This window comes from Cynoglossus semilaevis, chromosome 6, assembly GCF_000523025.1.
Source record: "Cynoglossus semilaevis isolate Cse_v1.0 chromosome 6, Cse_v1.0, whole genome shotgun sequence".
NCBI lineage: Eukaryota > Metazoa > Chordata > Actinopteri > Pleuronectiformes > Cynoglossidae > Cynoglossus > Cynoglossus semilaevis.
Genome location: NC_024312.1, coordinates 6777072 through 6799045, shown reverse-complemented (window position 1 = coordinate 6799045; position 21974 = coordinate 6777072). Strand labels below are relative to the sequence as shown.

Below are 21974 nucleotides of genomic sequence, written 5' to 3'. Positions count from 1 at the left end.
AATATAAGAAGAATCTAAGAAAAGAATGTAACAGGTTCTAAAGAGCTTAAATGAAAGTGTAACATAATAATGGAAAATAAAATGTCAGATGGTACAAAGACAGTGAACAGTTGATGGTAAACATTTGTCAGAGGCACAGAGCAGCAGTGAAGCTGTTCTGAGGAAACAAAAGTGTTGTTTTTCTTTCAAAGTGAAACAGTAGTTCTGGGAAGCACAGTTTCAGCTGACTCAGGAGATAATCTCCCAGCAGCACACTAACAGCTCACTGCTGGCCTTCAGCCAGGGACTGTAACAAACGCCTCAGTCAGCCACTTGATCCACAGATCTATTTCCAGTGGCCTGGAACATGACGGTGACAGTTGTGCTAAATCAGCCTCGCTAATACTCCGGCAATCTGATTTTTAGGCCATTAGGTCGCAGGCACAAATGTGAAAACTATTTTCTAAGAACTAACAGAATGTCAAACCTTACAGGGGAATTCCTTTAAACCTCTTTAGGGGCGGTCCCTGACCAAAAAGCGAACTACATTTATGCGATCAGTGCTGTTGCCTTACAGCAAGGAGGTCACTGGTTTGATTCCTGATGGTTTTATATATATGTATATATATCAAAAATCATTTAAAAAAAAAAAATATATCTTTAACAGTGACAACTGTCTGACGGTCCCTGCCAACATCAGAACAATAAGAAAATGCTGAAAGATTGCATAATACAGTCACATATAGAAACATATACTATATATAGGTTTTCCATATGTATACACTATGAATGAGTACTTTAAGACAAAGATATGAATGTTGATCACAGCTGTACTGTACTAGAGGCTAGAAGAGTCTTAAATCCCCAGAGTGAAAGACAACAGGCACCTCCTGGCCTTAATCTGATGATGACTTTATATACACACACCTCAAATGTAGGCTGAGCGCCACATCACTTTTCTCGGAAACTGCCCACGTCTCAGTTTCCAGCGTGTGGTTAGTGGCGTTAAAAGCACTGGGCGAACAGTTAATCCCCTCTTTCGGTGCCGCTGTCCTCACACTGACACTGGAAGATAATGACAAATGTGCTCATATGATTGAAATAAAAACCTCTGTCTCCTGACGCACAGCAGCTAATGCTGGTTTTAACGATGCAGATCTAATTGAAATGTCGTTCCACATTGTTTTTTTGAACACTAAAAATAAATAATAAAAACAGACAACATTGAAAACGGTTATTAACTCCAGATGGCCCTAATGTAGGAGTCTCAAACACCTGGCTCTGGGCCCCAGAGGTGGCCCGCAAAACAACCACAATTGGTTGACACTGGATGTCAATAATAATTGACTTCAACTATAAATAGGATTTAAATAGGGTTGCATGTTAGTTTAGTGCCAAATTGTATTTGTAGTTCCTTAAATGTTGTTTGCAATGTTTGATTGTATATATTATTCGTGAACAGATTTGTTGACAAAGTGCACACGCCTTCATTCTCTTGTTGTGGTCATGCATGCGTTGCACCAACTTCAAGTACTTCTCTGCCACTTCTGAACAGAATTAGAGCCATGAATGGATTTAGAGAGACATCCTGTCTCACAGTTAAAGACAGCACTTAGTCCTCAGCTCTGCGTATATTGTATACATTGTGTAATGATGCTTCACTGTTTCATAACCCCATAAAGTGTGCATTATGACCATCTGCTGCCTGCACTCAGCAGCTGTCCCAGAACAACATCCACTGACACATTGAAGACTTTCTTTGACCGATTTTCTGAGCTACAGTTAGTTTTACTTCAATATATTTCCAAATTGTCAGTCGACTTTTGGACTTTAAACATTGATTATAAACCGATAATTCAAAACATTAAAGTGAAACCAATATGTTTTTATTGCTTTCCAGTCAAATATTTACAAGTTTGAAAAACATCAAAGGACACAAGCTGCTGTTCACTTTTGGGGACAAGATGTTGATGTAACATGGAAGGACGACACCAGCTTTACTTGTCCTTCTCTCGCTGTTCCTTCTCCTTCTTGTCTTTCTCTGCTTTGGCCTCCTCTGCTTCGTGCAACTTGATCAGCGCATCCACCTCCTTCTGCTTCAGCACCTTGATGCAGGTCTTGCCGTTTACACGTGTCAGGGTGGCGATTTCCACTGAAACAGCAAACACACATTAGATGCTTAGGAACCAAATGTCAATCCTAGATAACACATGTATAAGACTGTATTCTGTACCTTTCTCCGCAGACAGTTTGCTGACATCCATGGTTTTATTCAGAACTTTAACCGCCAGTGCGAGGGCGGAGGGAAGGGTCATTTCTCCTTCTTTGTAGTCCTGCTTCAGCATAGACATAGCTGCCTACAAGAGACCAAAAAAAATGTAAGAACACAATCTTTCTGCTGTGGAGTCTGTATAGAAAGCACTAGAATAGTTTTATAGTTAGTTTTCACTCTGCATACATCTGTGCGGCTCTTTTATTTTCACAAACAAAGTGTTCACATAACGATCACACAGGTTTCTTTTACCCACAGTGCTTTGTGTGTATCCCACTGAGATGTACAAAGCCCAAAACAGAAGGCACCATTAACCACTTCAATGTTCAGCACAAAAGGACCACAGTCTTGGTATATGCAGCACTGCCCTCTAGCGGCCTTGTATGAGTTGTAAGTGTTGTACATATAGAATTGAATAGGTGTGGTGAAAAAAATTGTATAAAAGCAGATGAGAGAATGTAGGTAGTTACTGTACTGTATGTATAGGACATTGTTTTTGAAGCAGACTGTGTTTTTAAACTCACAGCACTGTTGTTTCCGATGCATGTGGCTTTCCAGCCGCCATAATTTCCACTGGGATCACTCTGGTAGAGCTGGAAGCCGTAATGTTTATCCCAGCCCATGTAGAGGAGTGAAACTCCAAAAGGACGATTTCCTGAGAATCCACACAGAAGTTAAGATAATCCTTAATAGGGATTTTTAATTCCAGGACATTTAGAAGAAGAACAGGCTACTGACCTCCAAACTGTGTGTAGGCCTGTTTGATGTCACACAAACTTGTGACCAGCTGCTCACAGGGAATTGGCTCCTGGTACTGCAGCAGGAACCTGCAACATAAAGAAATACACATCATGTTTATGTGAACTCTACCAGAGACATGATATTTTCTGCTCAGCTTCAACGTCAGAGCTTCAGCGTCAGAACTCACCTCTGAGCGATCAGCCTCAGCTCATTTGTCAGCACATTGGCATCTGATGTGATTCCTGCCACACTGCAGGCGATGTCTCTGTGACGTAATGGACAAATGCAGATTATAAAAACACGGGCTTTCATTCTGAGCTAAATTGACCAACCAGAGAAAAATCTGTGACACTGAAAAGATGTAGTACTGCGTGTTGTACAACATGCTCTCAATGAAATCATACTAGTTGGATTTGATGGTGTATCTACGCTATGTTAATAGCGGCCATAACAACATTTAAAAACGCTAACTTCAATTACAAAAAGTGGCTCACTCATTTAGCTTGTAAATCTTCTCTGAGATGAAAAAATCATCCAGCAGCTTGTGGATGTTCCTCCTCTCTGCAGCCAACAGCACTCCATCATTGGCTAAAATTCCCAGGCACGTGCCTGCATGTCCAATTGCTTCCATCGCGTACTCAACCTGGTAGAGACGCCCTGGAATCAACAAACATCAGGACATTAGTAAAAGTGCAGAAACACACAGCAAATGTATAATACTGGGTTATAATACTTACCTTCAGGTGAGAAGATGGTTGTTCTGGAATCATATCTTCGTGACTATGGAGAGACAGAAGGACACGATATTCAGGCATTGTTTAAATGCACAGTGAAGAGCTGCTACATTTGGATTTAACAGTAGAACAAACTGAAAATCTTCATTGTTTTACAGAAACTTTAATTATACATGTGTCTTTATCCATAAGTCTTTTGGGGAAATATGTGTACTTTAGTTATGCCGTTTGTCCTAGTTTCTGTATGTAAATATACAAATGACAACTAAAATATTGGCTATCGGGATTATTTATGCAATATCCATGATCTTAGATTGTCAGTAATTACATCTTTTGTAAACATTTACACTACTTGACGATGTGCTAAAGGCTGCAGCCATACTTTCACTTTTCATTACAACATCATTTAAAAAGGGCACAACTAATTCTATAACAATGGAAACAGATAGGAAAACTCACCATTGTTGAAAACTGTGTTTTAAATCAGTTGCTGATGGAACAAAACCTGGTGATATAAGGAAAAACTGTTTAGCTACGGAACTTACGGTTGATTGAGAGTAAATAATAAATCGTTTTTAAATAAAGCAAACGTTCCAAAGGTGAATAATAATACAACTGCTTAGTTTTTATTATGTTGACGCCTGAACGAAGTTTAATGTTTACTTAAATACAGAGATATTAATATAACTATTGTTGCACAAATCATGCTAGCTGAAATGGCGTTCTTTAATTCAATATACCACCTCACTTCCGAACACACATTAGTTTTTTGTAAATAAATACGTAAATACGTAACCCTAATATATATATATATATGTATACCTTTCCGTTTTAGACAAGTAATTTCAGATTACTTTGTTATTAACAGCAAACGCAATGAGCCTACCGTTCAAAAAAAGCTGACTGTAAGGCGCTTGACGATGACGGAAGCGTGTTTATGACGTCATCAACACTCGCCCTACTTTTTTGGTCCTAAATCGTGTGGTAGTATTGTATAATGTGCTTACAAAACGGCTATGTTTATATAAGCTGAAAAATTAAGGTAATGTACAAGAATAATTAAGCGTCGAAAAGATTCGCGTTTAGCTTGCTGAACGTATTATTTATAAAATATATAGGATGTAAAATAGTAAAAAAGTGTATTCGGAGAGATTAAACACTACACGTTCGTGTTAAGGATTTTTATTTAGAAACCATTGACCATACAAACTCTGTATGCATTAAAAAGTGATATTTAATTAATATTATGTAACTAACCGTCATGATAAGTTCTTCAATTTGTATGTAAGTACTACGTATTGAAAACGTTACATACAACTATCAGATAATATTAAACTTGTTTGCAATGTATATTCAGTGGACAGGTTATATAATTTTGTATAAAACTATCACTTTAAAAAAAAAAATGAAATCGTTGAGGACTGCGTGATGACTGCTTGCAAAAGTAAAGGAAGCCTACATGTTCTTTGTATAGCCCATTTTGACCACTAGGTAGAGCCATACTACTGTTTTTTTTAAGCATCCTGCTTGGATAGACTGTGATAGAGTATGAAGCAGGTGAACTGCGGAAATGGTGATTTATCTAATCTAATTCGATCTAATTTAATCTAATCTAAAGACGACAAGTGATTAATTACACACAGGACATCCCTTCACAGAACCCTGCGCTCATTTTACTAATTTTATTTTACTCTCAAACGGAAATTCCGTTAAAGTTAGGAATATGGACTGAATGTCTGATTCACTGCCTGTTCCTTTGTTGTATAAATAACCAGTATTGAGTAATCTATCCAGATAAGTTGATAAAATAGGAAAATGGGATAAATATGCACAAACCAGTCTTATTGTGATGTAGCATTTCAGCATTGCTTAACTGTTTTCTGCGGTTCTCCACTCAGGACTGCAGCCCAAACCAACCAAAGCCTGGCAGCTCACCTTACCATCATCAACAATCATCACATCCCCACATTGTTGCCTGAGGATTGGAGGCAGGAAAGCAGCTGTGACACCTCATCAACAACCAGTAACACCACACTGTGAAGATGTTTACTCAGAGACCAGGAGGAGAGTAGGGTGTGAAGGTTTATTTTGTTGGCCTCAGTGTCTCCTCTGAAACCGGCTCTCACTGTGTCTCCTGGACCGAGTTTAGATCTCATTTAACATATTTGTATTTTTAGTGACTCCAACACAGGTTTCACATTGTTTTCTCTACACACTATAATTTGAGACTGTGGAGCAGAATCAAAAACATGTATCCCGCTGCATGATGATGCCCTGCTGGAGCAAAAACTTTCCAGAGTTGCCCAATCTCAAGACACTTAGTCCACCACATCACGTGTGCGTTACCAGGCTTTGTATTTGGAAGATACAGATGTACCTCAGTATCACCAGAGCGCCAGATGGGCCCCAGTTGTATCATCAAACCAAACTTGTCCCACAGTAAAAAATGATGAACACCTCCTAAATATTCACTCAGAAACTTCAGTCAGGTGCTGATAACCTGTTTTTTTTAACGTTCTCTTGAGACATCCCAGGTGATGTAAGCTTTGTAATCTCATGCAGAGACACTGATCTCTGACTCATCGGATTTTCATAATCGTATTTCAATACCCAGTTTAAGAACAGACAGAATTCAGATTAACGTTAACATACAGGTGAAAATTCAACCTAATTGCTTTGATATAGAGGTCTTTTTGTTGGATGATAAATGTGGACTTCACTCTGTCCAGTGGCCTCTTGTTGTTTGGTGTCACTGAAAGACCGTGTGCTGTTGTAATCCTGATAGAAGCCTCTGCCAAGGAGATTTTTTATAGTGCCTATAAAGCATTACTGCAATGGCAAAAGACTGGGAGCTCAGGTGAAATACTGAGACAGAGACAATCTGCTGCAGCTCACACACACACACACACACACGTACTGTCAATTTAATTACTGACTGCGATAAATGCCTGAATACTTTGCTCATAGTTCAGTAGTAAATCTGGGCTATGGGTCAGTGGGGCACTGTAGTGGATAAAACAATCAGGATTTACACAGTACAGAGTTTACACACACTGGTTATGTGTAAAAGACAGGAGGCTGAGAAATTTAAGATGAAAAAAATAACTGGAGGAAAAAAGAATTTAAGATAAAAAAAATAACTGGAGGAAAAAAGGGAGAGAGCAGAAAATATTCAGTTTGCATTCAATGCAGCAGCAGGATGAGGAAACTACTTTTTAGAAGGTGGTGTTCGTGAACATTAGGAAAACAGGCTGCTTATATGTTGCAGTAGTTGTTTTGAACGCACTTTAAATGTACACAGCATGACCAGCCTCATGTCCTGTATCCAGGTTAAATCAGGGAAATGATCAAGTCAGGGTTTTTTTTCTACCAGGGTATGCAAGTAAAAAAAAAAAAAACGAAAAAAACAGACAACTAAATAAAATCTATTGTTTTTCCAGGTCACAGACACAGGGATTTTGAAACAGTGGCAGATTCAGGAAACCATGTCTGGAAACAGAGACTCATTCCAGACTGTTTCATTGTAGGTGGGTGTGAGTTTTTACCACTTTCTCAGACTTGCAGAGAGAAAGAAACACGTTTGGTATCTGTGCTATCATGATGTCATAGAAAAGCAGCAGAGACACTGAGAGAGAAATGTCATAGTGCAGTTAATGTAGAGTCATGCAGTGCGATGCCTGCCTCACACTTGAAATGAAATGATGGATTGTTAATTTTAAAAAATGTGCACAGTTGACAGTTAAGGCAGTTATAGATACCTACTACTAAACAAGAATTCAATAAAGAAGTGACGTGACAAAGGATGTTTACAATTCTAACCCTAGGTTTTTATCAAACTGTACCTTTTCCTTTTGTTTAAACATAAATAGAAAATGTCTAATTTGTTATGTTAAAAAAACTAAGTGTAGGCTAAAAGTTAAAAGTTAGCCTTAAACAGCCATTATGTCAGATATGTTGGTAAGTCAATCAAAAATCAGAGGCTCTTGACAACGTAACTAAAACATAAGCTAAAAGTTAGTCATAAGTATCAAAACATTTCAGATGCAACGATAAGGGGTAGCTAAGAAATAGTTAAAAGTCTATCAAAAATGGTAAAAAGTAATAAATGATTAAAACTAGTTAAAGGTCAACCAAGTGATAGCTTAGAATTAGCCATTAGAGGCTAATTTTTTAAAGAAAATTGCTTACAAAAAACAAAACAGTAAAACTGAAAAAAAGACAAAAGTCATGTTAAACAACATATATTTTAAAGTGATAAAATGCACCTGTAACACCATTGTTTTATATTCTGGTTGCGAGTAGTGAGTCATTTTAAAACATTCTACAAATGTTTCAGTGATATTATGAAGGAATTCCTCTGCTCTGCTCTCTTTTTAAATCTGATCTGTGTTTTTTTTCTTTCTGCCTGACAGAAGGATTCCATCCTCTCCTGCCTATTGTCTCCTTCAGCCTCTCTTTGCCCTCAGCTACCGTCTGTGTCGTTTCATGTGAAGTCCCTGTCACTTTGGACACCAGCGCTGGCGTGAATGTGCTCGCCGAAGGCCCCTGCACACAGAGTTGAATTCCTACTTTCAGGGCCAAAGGGAGGATTTCCTTTTCAAAATGTCTGGATGGTAAATATGTCACCAGGATGGAAAATGATCCCGGGGAAAACAGGTGGGATGTTTTCAAACCAGCCACAGGAGTGTGTGTGATCTATTTCTTCTCTCACACGCCGTGTGAGAGCAGGTATGGAGTGCGATCCCCCGGCCAGCAGAGGTATTATCTGTCAGGAGAACGCAGCCCTGGGGCAGTTCATCTGAGATCTGATGCTAAATCTCCCCTAATTAGATTCACTGTGTGTTATGTTTCACTGTCTCCCTCTCATGGAGATAACAGAAATGACTGACCTTTACACTGCCAAATCAGTTCTGACAAAAGGAGGGCGACCTAACACACACACACACGCACGCTACTATTTTTGATGAGTAAATGTTGTCGAAGTATTGACCATATACGCTGGGTGGTAAAGAAAACTAATGTAGAAGTTCATTGAACACAGACTGCTGAACTTGTAGAGGAAAAAACAACTTTTTTTTCTTTTTTTATAGGTCATGTATTAAGAAGCAACACCCCCTCCCCGCCCCCCGCAAAGTAGATCCACATGGGAACAGTGCCAGGAAACAGCATCATCAAGGAAAACATCAAGGAAACGTGTGGTTTACCGATGGAGGAGCTCGCCGTGAAAGAACGAGATCGAGAAAAGTAAGAATCCAGTTCCACAGTGAACGTTCCCTTGAAGCAGATGAAATGGCAGAAAACATCAAAACACACATTCTGTCTGTTTTACACACACACACATACATCATCGTACATGACCTCGTTGGACACACACAGGGCTACATATGTACACATTCAGACATTCAGACAGTTCAAACCAGGGCTACTTTGATAACAAGATAAAATGCCTAGGCTAGGGCTTACAAAAAAGACAGGAAATCAAACCAGTAAACCTGTGGTTCCTATAAGGCAAGAGCACTAACCACCGCTCCACCCTGCAGCATCCAAACAAAGGGTAAATGAGAGGATAAAAGGAAACAGCGTCAGCGCAGATGTGATGTTGGTTAAATACCTGGGTCGGTAACTATTTATTTATGGTTTATTTTAAAATGATATTCCTGCCTCTCATACCCTTTTGTGTCAACGGTAGAGGTTTAATAGTTATAGCTCAAATGGACACAGCGCTTCTTCTCTTTCTCTGTTGCGTTGGGAGGGGGGCGTTCTCCACCCGTGGCCACACCCCTCACTCATGTCAGTCATGTGCTGAGTGACAGTGCACGTCATCAGAGCCAAATTGAAATCCACATTAAACAATTTGCGGCTCCGTCACTTGAAAGCAGCCTCTGTGCCCCGGGTCTTCTTGGATCCCACCCACCCACGGAACCATCCTCAGCTTAGCGAGCGGATCCCACCTCCCAACAACCACGCACCCACCCTATACGGCCGACGTGGACGCGCGGCGCGAGTGCACGCACGGTGCAGCCGTTTTTAGTCGGTGGGAGAGAGAGAGAGAGAGAGAGGGGGAGAGAGAAAGAGAGAGGAGCAGTGGGAGGAGGGCGACGTGACGGGAGAACTCAAAACAGGAGCTGCTGCCAGCAGGACTACGACGTCCAGGAGCGGTGGAAGGAGACACGCAGCAGAACCTGGATCATATCTGCAGCGGTTTATCAGTCGCAGCAGCCCGGAGGATACGTAGTGACGACTGTTTATGCACGACGGCGTTTTCCTGCGCTTAGACCAGCGCGACTTTTTGGACCGGAGGCGCACGGCTGCCCTGCGCTTCCTCGTCACAACGACAGCGGGAAGGTTAACGGAGCAGAGAACCGGAGAGGCACCGCGGTGGAGGTAAGACCATAACCCCTCAGTCTATAAACACAGCCCGGAAGGTTCGGCTGTCAGTAACGCGGATAGGAGCGTAGTAGAGCGGGGAATGTCAAACCTCCGATTTCTCCTCCTCCTCCTCCACCACCTCCTCCTTCTCTCTGTCCTTCTCACTGTCAGTGCATCAGCTGCAGCCTCCTGTTCTCCTCCGCTTCTCCGCTCACTCTCACTGTCAGGATGTTAAATGGACATGAGCAGAGCAGCTCCAGGCTCTCTGGCCCGTCACCCTATTGCTGCTGCCGCTGCTGCTGCTGCCTCAGATGAATGTCATGCTGCTTTCTTACATAATGTGCGTAAATGTGCAGTTACAGATGCTGCCTGCTGTAGGTATGCAGGAGTCCACATGGGTCCAGTGCAGCAGCAGCAGCAGCAGCATCAGAACTTGATGACGCACACTGCTCACTGATTTAACGATATACAGTATATAAACAATTCTGTAGTTTATCGCGATTAAATATCCTCATCGAAAATCGGATTTATTAAGACACCCGCAGTAGATGCTTTCTGCTCCTAGTGATTCGCTTTTAACTGCCACAAGGTGGGGACCTTAATTTGTTGAGCTCTTCTCTCAGAGATGGAGTAAACAAAAATATAGAATCATGCAAATCAAATCCCTTATGTCATTTTAGGGGTCAGTGGAGATACCTTGGGCTTTTGTTTACTTGTTTGGACACTGCCCTCTGTCTGTATTTTCATTATCCATATGTCATCAGCCGATTAACCCCCCCCCAGTCTGACCCACAACCCAGGGAACAGGAATGCTATTGAGAACCTGATAATGTCTATATTTTTATCTGTACAAACCACTATATGAGTTGCTGCCACCTAGTGACTGGAGGATTGTTATTATTCAAGCATTACAGCAGAGGGACACTTATGTCCAGCTTGCCATATTCCATTGGAAGCCCCACTATTTGAGAAGTACTGGCCTAAACTGACTTGGTTCATGTGCTGATGTGAAGACCCCTCCTCCATAGACACACAGACAGCATGCAAACTTCACGCTAAAAGGCAATTTGCCTAAGCCTTGATGCAAACAAGTGACCTTTTAGCTTCGTGCAGGAACAGCTTCACTACTGTTGCACCATGTATCAAAACATTTAAAAATATAACACAATGACGGATTTTCCTTCAATTCTTTGTAGTTGTTGGGAACTTTTCGGTACTTTACCTGATACCGATGTCTGTCAGAGTACAGTCTCACTGCAGTCACTTTAGAGCTGAGGATGGCATGGTTTAGAACGAGTGGGGGTGTGAAGACATGGTTTCGATGTCCTGGACAAAGGAAGTTGGAGATGTAGGTTTGAGCTTGAAGGTATGTGTCCATCTAAATTGTCCTAAGACCATTTCCTGTCTTTGAGACCTTAAATCAAAGTGTTCTGGACTCATCATGACGGTAGACTTGGTGAGGTACATTGTGAGTTGACGGCAGGTGATCAGCTGTGGCCGCCTTTGATTGGTAAAAGGAAAGGATGTCAGTTACAGTGAAGCTAAAGGACAGTAACAAACATAGACTCAGCGACATGTTCAAACAGGCCCCCACGGCCTCAGCCAGACCACAACAGACCCTCAAGTCTCTGTCCACTATCCTAAACACTTCAAAAGGAGACCCACCCTCTTCCTCCTCCTCCTATTTTACACTCCTCTGAAATCATTACAGGTGCGTTGTTGTGGGAAAGCTGGGGTGAAATGAATGCTTGCGGCCATTTTTAGATGAATTGACATGTTTGTCCCCACGGTGCTGTTTTAGTTTAAACACAGTCCAACATCTGCCATGTCATTTTATTTTGCAAACTGTGATCTTTTATTTAGCTGTTGATGTAAGTGGCACGACTGAATACCTGTCCTGACAGCTCCAGTAGTCCAAAAAATGAGCAGCGGTTCAAGTCCTGGTCTTTCTGTTTTGGAGTTGACATCAACTGTCCAGGGTGTTTCCTGCCCTCGCCCGTGGACTTCTGGGATTGGCTGTGGCTCTCCTCGTAACCCTGATAATGATTAGGCCGTAGGAATGAAATTAACCTGAAACACCCACATGGAGTGAGTACAGACATCACAACAGTATGGATACAGAAACATTCATTCCACTCCAGCCAGGCGTGCAGGAAACTGAGCGAGAACCACTTTTAATAATTCATGTAGAATAAAAGCCTTGTTTCCTACATGTGTTTAATTCACAGTGTATGAAGTGACAGAGTAGCTGTTTTCTCCAGCGTCCCTCATGTTGAACCTAACGGGTCATATTGTGTGGAGTCCACCTGATTGCAGCAGTTTCCGCTGTCCAAACCGTTTGACAGCTCTGCAGTCTGCTGTTCATTTAGTATTCATGAACAGAGAGGAGACGGCTGCTTCCTTTATGAAAACAGCTCCTCCGCTGAGATTGGATGGAAAACTGACATTTAATGACCGCCCCGTGTTTGTTTTCAGCCACTTCTATGTAGGTCGGGTTATTTTAGGTGTAACTAATGAGACTCAGATGAAGGCAGAGCGTCTTTATTGAGGTGCTTTCACACCTGCAGGTTAGTGGTTTTTGTCTGATCACTTGTCGGTGATTTATGTGCTGTTTCAATGAAAACTCACATGGTTGCCAAGTAGTTGTGCAATCATAAGTAGGTCACTATATAATAAGATTTCTTCCTTTGATAAATCACAGCTGAAGGTAAGCATGACTGCCTTCGTTTTTATTAGGACTCTCAACCTTAGATTTCCTTTCCTTAAATATCATATTACAGCCCAGGATTGTAAATGGTAGAAAATATTTGGATGGATGTTGATGGATGATTACACCCAAACCTACAAACAACATAAACAAACATCTTTTGACCTGCAATGATTGGAGATGTAAATTAGAAATGTACTACACATTCTTCATACAGAACATCAAATGCACTTCATGTACACTATACCAAATTTCAAATGCTTTGCTAATGTACTTCACAGCTCAAGAGAAGCTAGCGTAGCACGCTGGCTGTGAAAACAACACAGCATCACTGTCTTCATAAACTACATAAGAGGGTTAACAACAACAAACATGACAAATTGTTTTTTTTTCACAGTATGGCCTTGCACATGCCCTTCACCAGCTGCCTGATCATTGTTTTCTTCTCTGTGTGGACGGGTTCTAGACAAATGTTTTTTTGCTGTGTAATTCTGGAGCCACTGGAACCCAGTGTCCGTGCTTGAGCAGTCATATCACGTTCAGACCTGCTGCTGCTGCTGCAGTGCTCAAGGCTTCATGTAAGACAATACCAGGATGAGGTCAATGTTACACATACCATGTCAACGCAGCTATATGCATCTATAAGCAGGTGTATTTATAGAGTCTTTTTTGCCCCGTGTGTGTGTGTGTGAGAGACACAAACCAGAGTCGACTTTAGAAGAGACAACTGTAACGTAGTCAAGTTTCCATTGTTGTTTCTGTCTATTGTCAGTGGAAAATCTACACGGGTTTAAGTAGGGTGATGAAGAAGTTGTCCTCCGTGTCCAACACCTGTTTGTTTGATGACGTGTCTCTGTTCACATTTTCTAAAACGCCTCATACGAAACGGTGTAGCCGACTTCAGAAATGTTCACTGTCGTACTACCATTTGTGGTATCGTACATCAGAGGTTCTAGTGAATAGTACTCAGTCATACCTTTATTGGTCTGAGTGAACATTTATAGCTCTCTTTTGAGAACCGTCAGTGCAGAGTAACTGCTGCAGTGCATTATAGAGTAGTGAGGCCCTGTCAGCAGAGTAATAGTTAATTATATTTTTACTGACGTGGAATGGCCAAGGTAGTAATAATCCCCCCCCCGTATGCATGTATGTGTATGTCACACGTGTGGGTCTCCACACACATGATTTTCACTTTGAAACTGACTCGCACGTTGTTTTTATCCGTCCTGCTGCACCAAACATTGACAAGAAGACCACACATGAATTAGTCCAGATTGGTCTGGCACTGTTGGGTCTCATTTGTGTTACCCCTGATTTGACTGTTATGTTTTTACTCATTCCTAAGATGCGATCAGTCCATATAAACATTTTTCTGCCCATTTTACAAATTCTCTAGAGAAAAAAGTTGAAAGAAACTAGATTATGTCCAAAAAAACAGGGAAAACTAAAACTCGTCACTCGTCCAATCATACTTAAGAAATCTTTAGAACCCTTTCTCCCCCACAGTCCTGTTCAAAGGAGTGGCCGCTGTAAAATATGTGTGTCACTGGCTCAGATTGTTAGCAGTGATAGCAGCGGCTCTTTTGATTCCAACATGGTTTCGTACTTGGCGGGAAGCTGCTGTTTGTTGTTCTTTTGAGCCGTTCAAAGCCAAGCCTTCTGTGAATTTCTGCATTCATTACTTACGTCTCACATTCTTTCTGTATTATTTACTTGACCTCATGTTATGGCTGCCGCTGCTCTGGGCATAATCACAGTTTTCAGAAAGTGCTCTCCGTGTGCAAACAAATGTGCCCAGGCTTTTGTTGCTGAGGTTACTCCCACACTAAGATGTGGAACAGTTTATTGTGTTTCTAACAGCAGGCGGTGAGGGTATGGATCTGTCCCACTGGTGCTGCCATAAACAAAGAGCAGCATCTCCACTATCTTCTCAGCCCTGGCGAAAGAGTTTGAGGTGGAAAGAGACAGAGTTAGGCACTAACACATGTGGAGAGGTTCCTCCAAATGGGATGACAGAGAGTCATACATTAGAACTGTGTCTCCAGGTTTCGAAAAAAAACTATGAGAGCATCCTATGAGATCTGATCGTGTGTTTATGCATTAGTTTAATTGCGTTTTTAATTTCCAAATTTCAGTTCAACTTTGGATTAGAAAATCTCAGCATCTTTATTTCTGGCACCTCCAAATAACCTCTAAATAACATCATAGCAGATCTCACTACGGTCCCATAAATTTGTTTAATTTTGCTGAAGTCTTCAGGCTCTAAATCCCATTTCCATCCATTCCACCTTGTCTGCACACTTGTCTTCACCTGTCCCCACACTGAGGAAGTTGTTGTGTCGTGTTGGAGATGTCAGGCATGTGGTTCCTCTGGGAATCGAGCTAACCGCTACACTATGGAACCATATGTACAATGCCCATTACTTGGGATGGACCCCAAGTACATGAACTCACCTACCATTAGTAGCTTGACTCTTGAGGAGTGGTCTTCCTACTTTGTATATTGTATATTTGTATTTTTATGGCTGTCTTTAGCATACCGTAAAACAAACAACAAAGTTTTGCAGAGGTTTTTAGAGAAAACCTTTATTATAATGACCCGGTTTCAATAACGTAATGTTTTTATACATTATTAAAGGATGATACTGACCGAAGATGTTGCGTGCCTGGCCTCTTGACTCTGTACTTGGCGTGTGTGTTATGTTGACAATGGAATCCACATTGCGTGCTCAGACTGAACTGAAAAATCCACCACGGCTTGATCAACTAGCACGATTTCCACATTTTCACACTTGGCTTTATGTGGTTTACGTCTGTGAAATTGAATCATTGAATACAAAGACACAGGACATTTTGACCTCTTCATTAAAACGGTCAACTGATGAATCTAGGTCCACTATTTTCTTCTACGTGTCCGTCCTGGTTCATCGGGCTCCTTAGGAAAATATGCAGCTCTTCACGTTGTAATTACTTCATTGTGTTGCTCAGCTATTCGCTAGCCATGACTGCCAGATATTTAGTGATGAGCAGGTTGTGTGTGTGTTTTTTTTATTATTTGTCCTGAACTAAAAGCTTTGGCTACGAGGCAAATGAAATATTAAATGCATTTTGATTGTTTCCTAACTAAAATACAGTCAAAATGAATATCTGTAGAACATTTTCAGTTCTGGTCTATTATGTTTTTAAAACAGTTAAGCATCTTGGTCTGATAATCAGATGGGTCTTTAACAAGCATTCAAGATGCTGTTGTTATCATTTTATCGCGTACAAGAAAATCTTCTGACTCAACTGTAACTAATGTAATTAAATTAACTCTGCTATGCTCAAATAATAAATCAGTATTATGGCCAAAAGGACAGAAATGAGAGCTTAAGTATATGAAAGGAATCCTTAGTGAGGTGGAATTCCCCTTGACGCTGTGTTATCTTTCTTTCCTTGTCGGCTTTTGTGTAGTTCCAGTGTTCAACAAGCCCATCCACATGATCTATATGACCTCCGTGTCAGTGCTACACCAGCGGTCATCTGCCCCACTGAAGTGTCTTTGATTGCTTCTTTGAATCACAAAAAGCCTTAAAGTCATGGAGCTGCGTCTGACCCTGTAGTCTGACGCCTCATTACCGGAACTAATAAAGAGAATTCCCCTGCAGGAATCAATAATCTATCACATTCTTTGTCTTGTTTACCAAGTCAGGAAGCAGGGTTTTTTTCTAATAGTATTTAGACCATGAGTTTAGCAGCTGAGTACAGCCAGAAGCTGAAACAGTGACACGTAGACATGTTGCAGTGCTGTGAGCTACCATTAGAAAACAATGATCAATGGATGTGAGGCACACGCAAGAGAACATACAGTATCTGGGTCATGTATTTTATTTTTATTTCAAAGGGAAAAGATGATATTGGTCTATGATATAGAGTGGGTTTGTGATCCTCCAGTACTGGACCGCGAGGACTTGGTTCAAGACTTGGATGCAAAACACTGTTAACTTGTGTTATGACTTGGACTCAAACACAGTGGACCTGGGTCTGGACTCCAACTCAACAGATTGAGGACTTGGTCCAAGACCAGGACTCCAACACTGAGGACTTTCTGTTTAGCTTTGGACTCAAACACTGAGGACTTGACTTGTCACTGTCCATAGCACAAAGTAATGGGAGAAATAGTCCTAACTGCTCTTGTCAAGTCAAGTCTCTCAGTGTGTTTAGTTGGTTATTATTAGCACTGTCTGTTTCTATAGCTGCTGCTCCTGATGCTGCTGCTGACATTACTCGTCGTACCGTATCATCAACAACCTGATGGAGACAAACATTTCTGACTCAGCCTGCCACTCTTGCCTAAATCCTTCCAGATTGCCTGTAAAAAAAAAACCCCGCCTGAGTTGGTTGTAAGAAAAAAAAAAAAAGAAAACTCACCCTGTCTGCAATTAGCACTGTGTCATTTTGGGCTACGCTGGCAGCCGATAATGTCACGTGTCACTAATGTCTGTGGTTCAGCTGGTGAGCGTTTCTGACAGGGCGCCGGCATGTGCAGTGGCTGAAGTATTCTGTGCTGGTGTCACTTCCCTGAGAACTGAATGACTTTATTTAACAAGTGCTTGTGTCATATGTGTACTGTTTGCTCGTCTACCGCCTCTAACCGTGGGCTGACTGTGGCTGAGAGCTGAGGCCAAATGATGGCCCTACAGCAGCAGGAACGAACACGAGGGGAAGTTAAATATGGTAAATATATGACAGGAAGGTCTCTGTCACGCAGTACCTTTACATGCAGTAATTTGACCTGTGGATTTAGCTTGAATAAACTCAAGTCATACAGGCCTGAAACAAATCTCTCTACAGATACAGTACATTTGAGTCTAAACAGTACTGCAACCAAATCAGACCAGTGGTTTCCAAAGTGGGAGGCGGGGCCCCCCCCCCCCCCCCCCCCTTTTTGTTCTTTATTTGAAGTTAGTTTTTATGTTTTTAATCTTACGTTTCAGCGGACCATTAGCAGCGTTCGTTATCATCTGTGTCTTGTGGCCGTAGTTGATATGGGGGATATTTTCGATACGTAAGTCGTTCTAGAATTTTGACATGGTGAAAACATGGTACAAAGTGTGACTTACACTCCTGAAAATATGGTGCGTTATTTGACCTGGACGTCATTGAACCTATTTTACCTCTGGGTTTAAACCAATTAAAAAAAAAACAGTCATTTGTTGTTGGAGAGAAAGGCAGAAAGATGCAGCAGCGGCCGGAGCCAGAACAAAGCAGTGTGTGTGACCAGAGGATTAGGGTGTGGCACACTCAGTCTAGATGAAGTCTGATGTCTCTGTCTTAATGTTGTCTCCATTTCTAAACCTATGGATATACTATTTCAAATTATATATCTGTTATACTGGGTACAATTAAGTAAAAACAAAATAAATTGTTGTTACTTTTAACTGACTCTCTGCTGGGTTAGGCTGCCTTTGTAGAAATTAGTATTTTGGACCTCAGTGTGCAGTGGAAATCTGAAAATTTTTTTTTTTCTAAGGTCTTAGTAGCAAATAAAAACCCCCAAATACCATATCTCAGTGATCACTCCTCTCTAAGAACTAACAAATATGGGCTTTATGGCTCTTTTTTTTCTTTCATTTTTTCCTTTTGTCCATGCTCTCTCGCACGTTTCGTCTTTTCCATTGCTTCCTCCACTCTTCTCCTTTTTTTTTTTTCTTTCCCTGTCTGGCCCTAAAAGCTTCGTCATTCTGCCAAGGTTGTCTGAAAGTTGCTCTGTCCTGCCGTCTGTTCTACTTTGGTGCACGACTCCAAACTGGGACGCCACCATGCAAATATAGCAGGCCGGAGATGGTGTTTCAGAGGCTCAGAGGCACAGTTTATGAAAGGCAGGGCATGCACTGGTACTAGACTCTGCAGGTTCCATCTCTCCATCTAGAAATCATCATATTTAAAAAGGGATTAACTCTGCTGCATATCATTAAAAACAAAAAATCATCTAATGTTTCCATGCTTATTGTTAAAGAATTGGCCCAACTCTCTGACGTGGAATTGACAATACAGATGTTTTTTTTTAAAAAAAAACTCCAACTAATTCAGTTGATTTTTGTTAGAATTATCATCACTATAACAAAGATCTACAGCTGCTGTGTTTTTTAATCCCCTAATCAGTCTCATACAGGCTCCTTTGATTCCATAAGAACGTCTGCCCTTTATATTGAAGGTCAAAGTTCAAGACTTTGTTGATTGTCCATGTAGCTTCTCATATGAGCGAAATTGTTTCCATTTTTCTGTTTGTTTGTCTTTCTGTGAGCAGCACAGATCAGATATAGAAGACAGAATTTGATATGATTTTCTCTAAATGTGGGTCATGGAAAGTTATTACCTTTGATGGTGACCTGAATACTGACCAGGCTGCAGTGACAGACGATGGAGGAAACCACTGACCTGCCTTGATCAGGTTTTGGTTTTCTTTTACCTCCATCATTCACTCACTCATTTATTCATTCATTCATCTATTCAGTCATGATATAAACAAATCTCTTCAACATTGCTCAATGGCAGCGGTTGCTACGGCAGCCAGATGCCTTTTATAGAAGCAGTAGGAAATAACAAAGAGGGTCAGTGACGTGACGGTGGTTGTTGTTGTTTTGTTTTTTCTCTTTTTTTTTTTTACTTATCCACATTACAAAAAGTAGGTCAGAAATATTCACATGATTTGTCTTTTGATTCAGTGGAACTGAGCCGTGACGCAGTATACAGACAGTATTTGAAATACTGAGAAATATCACTTTGAGCTGTAGCCTATGAGGAAAACAAGATGGAATTTTGTCATTAGTCGATTTTCGCCTTTTTATTCTTTAATTAGTCCAGAAAAAATAATAAAAATAAAAATCAGAATTGTTATTATTATTTTATATTTTAACAAATGTGAACACAAATGTACATGAAAGAAAATAGACCCAGATCTGCTTTAGTAAAACTAGACATTTTTATGTTCAATAAAAAGGAAGTGGAAAAACCTATAATGTTATATTGGTATAGATCAGAATGCACGGTGGACTCACACACACACACACACACACACACACACACACACACACACACATACTAATTGAGCAGTATCAGGAAGTCTGTCATCTTTTTAATTAAAACACTTGTATTTCAGACATCAAACGCTCTGGTTGTAATAAGGAGATCTGACAGCAGCAGCAGCTCAGTCTCCTCAGGAACAATAATGAGCCACTCATGTGAAACAAGATGCAGACGGAGCGCCCTCATTGGCCAGCGATGATTGTAGGGAAGCAGGCAATTGGTTTGTGGTTTCTGAGCAGCTGTGTTGTGGTTGGCTGTCGTCACAGCGCTGAAAAGTCTCACCAGAGAGTGTGTACAAACCAGGGATGATGCAATACGGCAGCAGTAGTAAGTGTGTGTGTGTGTGTGTGTGTGACTGTAGCATTATCCAGACCAGACTTCAGCACCAGCCCGCTGTGTTCTGATTGGACCAGATACAGGTCTGCATGTGTCGGTGTGCATGTGAGTGGTACGGTACAGTTCGGTACGTTTCCAAAAAAAACCACTTTGGGAGGTGACGTGAGGACACGTCCCCCAAGTGTGTATGAACCGTCGCTCCTCAGCTGGCATCCTCGGAACTGTTTCACAGTACTTTATCACATCTCATCCCCACGTGTTAATTTAGTCTTCACACTCCACACACACACACAGAATACAGTGACAAAAGAGTTGTCTCTGTAGACAGGCTGGTGGAGCAAACAAAATCTCAACCAATAATTCTAATAAAATGTTTGTTTTCTTTATTTTCCTAAAAAATCATTAATTCATTATTTAACTCATTTTTTATGTGTTCTTCATCTGTTCATTTGTTTTTGTTTTTTTTTACTCTTGAACGTCACCAGGGGATTTCTGGGGGGAAACGTTAATCATAACAGGATTCAGTAGGTGGCAGTAATGCAACTCAATAGATGCAGTACTGCCTTTAGAACCCATAAAAGAAGAAGCAAATGCAGGGAGAGGAACATGATCTTAACTGACCTTATATGGAAGGAGAGTAATACATTTGTAATTGAATATAATTTATTTATATTCATATTTTTGATATTTTAGTTTATTATTATTATTATTATTATTATTATAGAATGCAGCTCTGTAGCGTATGCTAGTGCCATCACTTTAGTCTTATTCTGGAAAATCTTCAGACGCCTTTTGAAGATTTGATTTATATAAAGATACAGTGTTTTCTTAGCACACAGAGTTAAAGTATCGGGTCATTACCAGAGCGTTTCCAGCACCTCCTGCAGGTTACAGAGGGCGGGCTAACGTTTGTAAACCGTTAGCCATAATTTGTTGCCTACTTGTCCTCCAGCCAGTATAGGTCAGTTGATAAAGTGGAGCCAGCCACAGACAGCGTACTCCATGTCACCTGTCACCTGTCCGACCAATGAATGAATAAAATAAACACTGCTGTTGTTCAGAACACACAATGGCTCCTGACATAAAAATTCATTAGCCTCCTGTTAAAACCCCACAGAGAGCTCCTGGATCTGTTCATTAGGGAGAGGACATTTAAATGTCCCACCTCTTCAGCCTCTGCCTGACTGACAGTTGATTAGGTGGCAGAGTCAGAGCAGCTGCCGCCTGAGAGAAAACAATCAGTGAGTGGCACACTGGCCTCTAAGTGGATTTGGTGGCTGGATGGGGAGAAAGGGGAGGGGGAGGGGGAGGGGCAACAGCGTCTGGACCGCATGGGAACATCTCCTTGTGGACTCTCTGTATGTGGTGTGTGTGTGTGTGTGTGTGTGCGTGTGATTAGATGGACCTTTTGTTTTGGAGATAGGTGTGTGTTTGTGATTGTGTGTTTTGTCATGTCTGTCTTCACTGATGCCTCGGTCTGAGTGCGTAAAAAATAAAACTTTAGCCGTGCATGCTGAAAAATGAGGTCATTGCACCAACCAATTAATTAGCAGCAGCAGCAATGACGTGAGGCAGCTTGGCGGAGCTGCTAAAGCTGCTCTGTAATCAACAATATTAAAATTGTCTATAATGTGGAGGAATTGACAGGATCAGGAAGTATCTAGGTCACCGTAGTTTAAATACCCCGTGCTACGCTACATGCTATAATAGGCTCAGACTATACTGGATGAAGGAATACAAATTGAATAGGTATGTATATATATATATA

The 21974-nt window shown here is 41.0% G+C and overlaps 2 protein-coding genes across 5 annotated transcripts in view; one reads left to right on the top strand and one right to left on the bottom strand.

The window, feature by feature from the left end:
• Window positions 1–1843: 1843 nt before the first annotated feature.
• LOC103379914 (proteasome subunit alpha type-4-like) lies at window positions 1844–4709 on the bottom strand. Its single transcript, XM_008311627.3, has 9 exons — window positions 4613–4709; window positions 4186–4231; window positions 3730–3772; window positions 3487–3649; window positions 3180–3257; window positions 2990–3078; window positions 2776–2906; window positions 2213–2336; window positions 1844–2131 (listed from the first exon to the last, which is right to left on the bottom strand). Exons 2-9 carry the CDS (start codon window positions 4186–4188, stop codon window positions 1977–1979), a joined length of 786 nt encoding a protein of 261 aa, XP_008309849.1. The 5' UTR covers window positions 4189–4231; window positions 4613–4709; the 3' UTR covers window positions 1844–1976.
• Window positions 4630–21974, top strand: part of LOC107988684 (unconventional myosin-IXa-like) — a 41340-nt gene continuing 23995 nt past the window's right edge. The window contains exons 1-5 of one of the 4 annotated variants that reach the window (XM_025056497.1): window positions 4630–4768; window positions 5625–5799; window positions 7167–7253; window positions 8139–8339; window positions 8817–8970. The gene's annotated coding sequence lies outside the window, so the exon portion shown is untranslated. Of the gene's footprint in view, window positions 4769–5624; window positions 5800–7166; window positions 7254–8138; window positions 8971–9000; window positions 10111–21974 lie in introns of those variants that run through there. The other 3 variants (XM_025056498.1, XM_025056496.1, XM_025056495.1) reach the window with 3 other exon arrangements.

Bases quoted from the DNA above. Each gene is read 5' to 3' on its own strand.
- LOC103379914 (XM_008311627.3), bottom strand. The intron at 3,650-3,729 runs GTAAGTATTATA...TGTTGATTCCAG, and splicing joins AACCATCTTCTCACCTGAAG to GGCGTCTCTACCAGGTTGAG. The intron at 2,337-2,775 runs GTGAGTTTAAAA...GGTCTCTTGTAG, and splicing joins GCATCGGAAACAACAGTGCT to GCAGCTATGTCTATGCTGAA.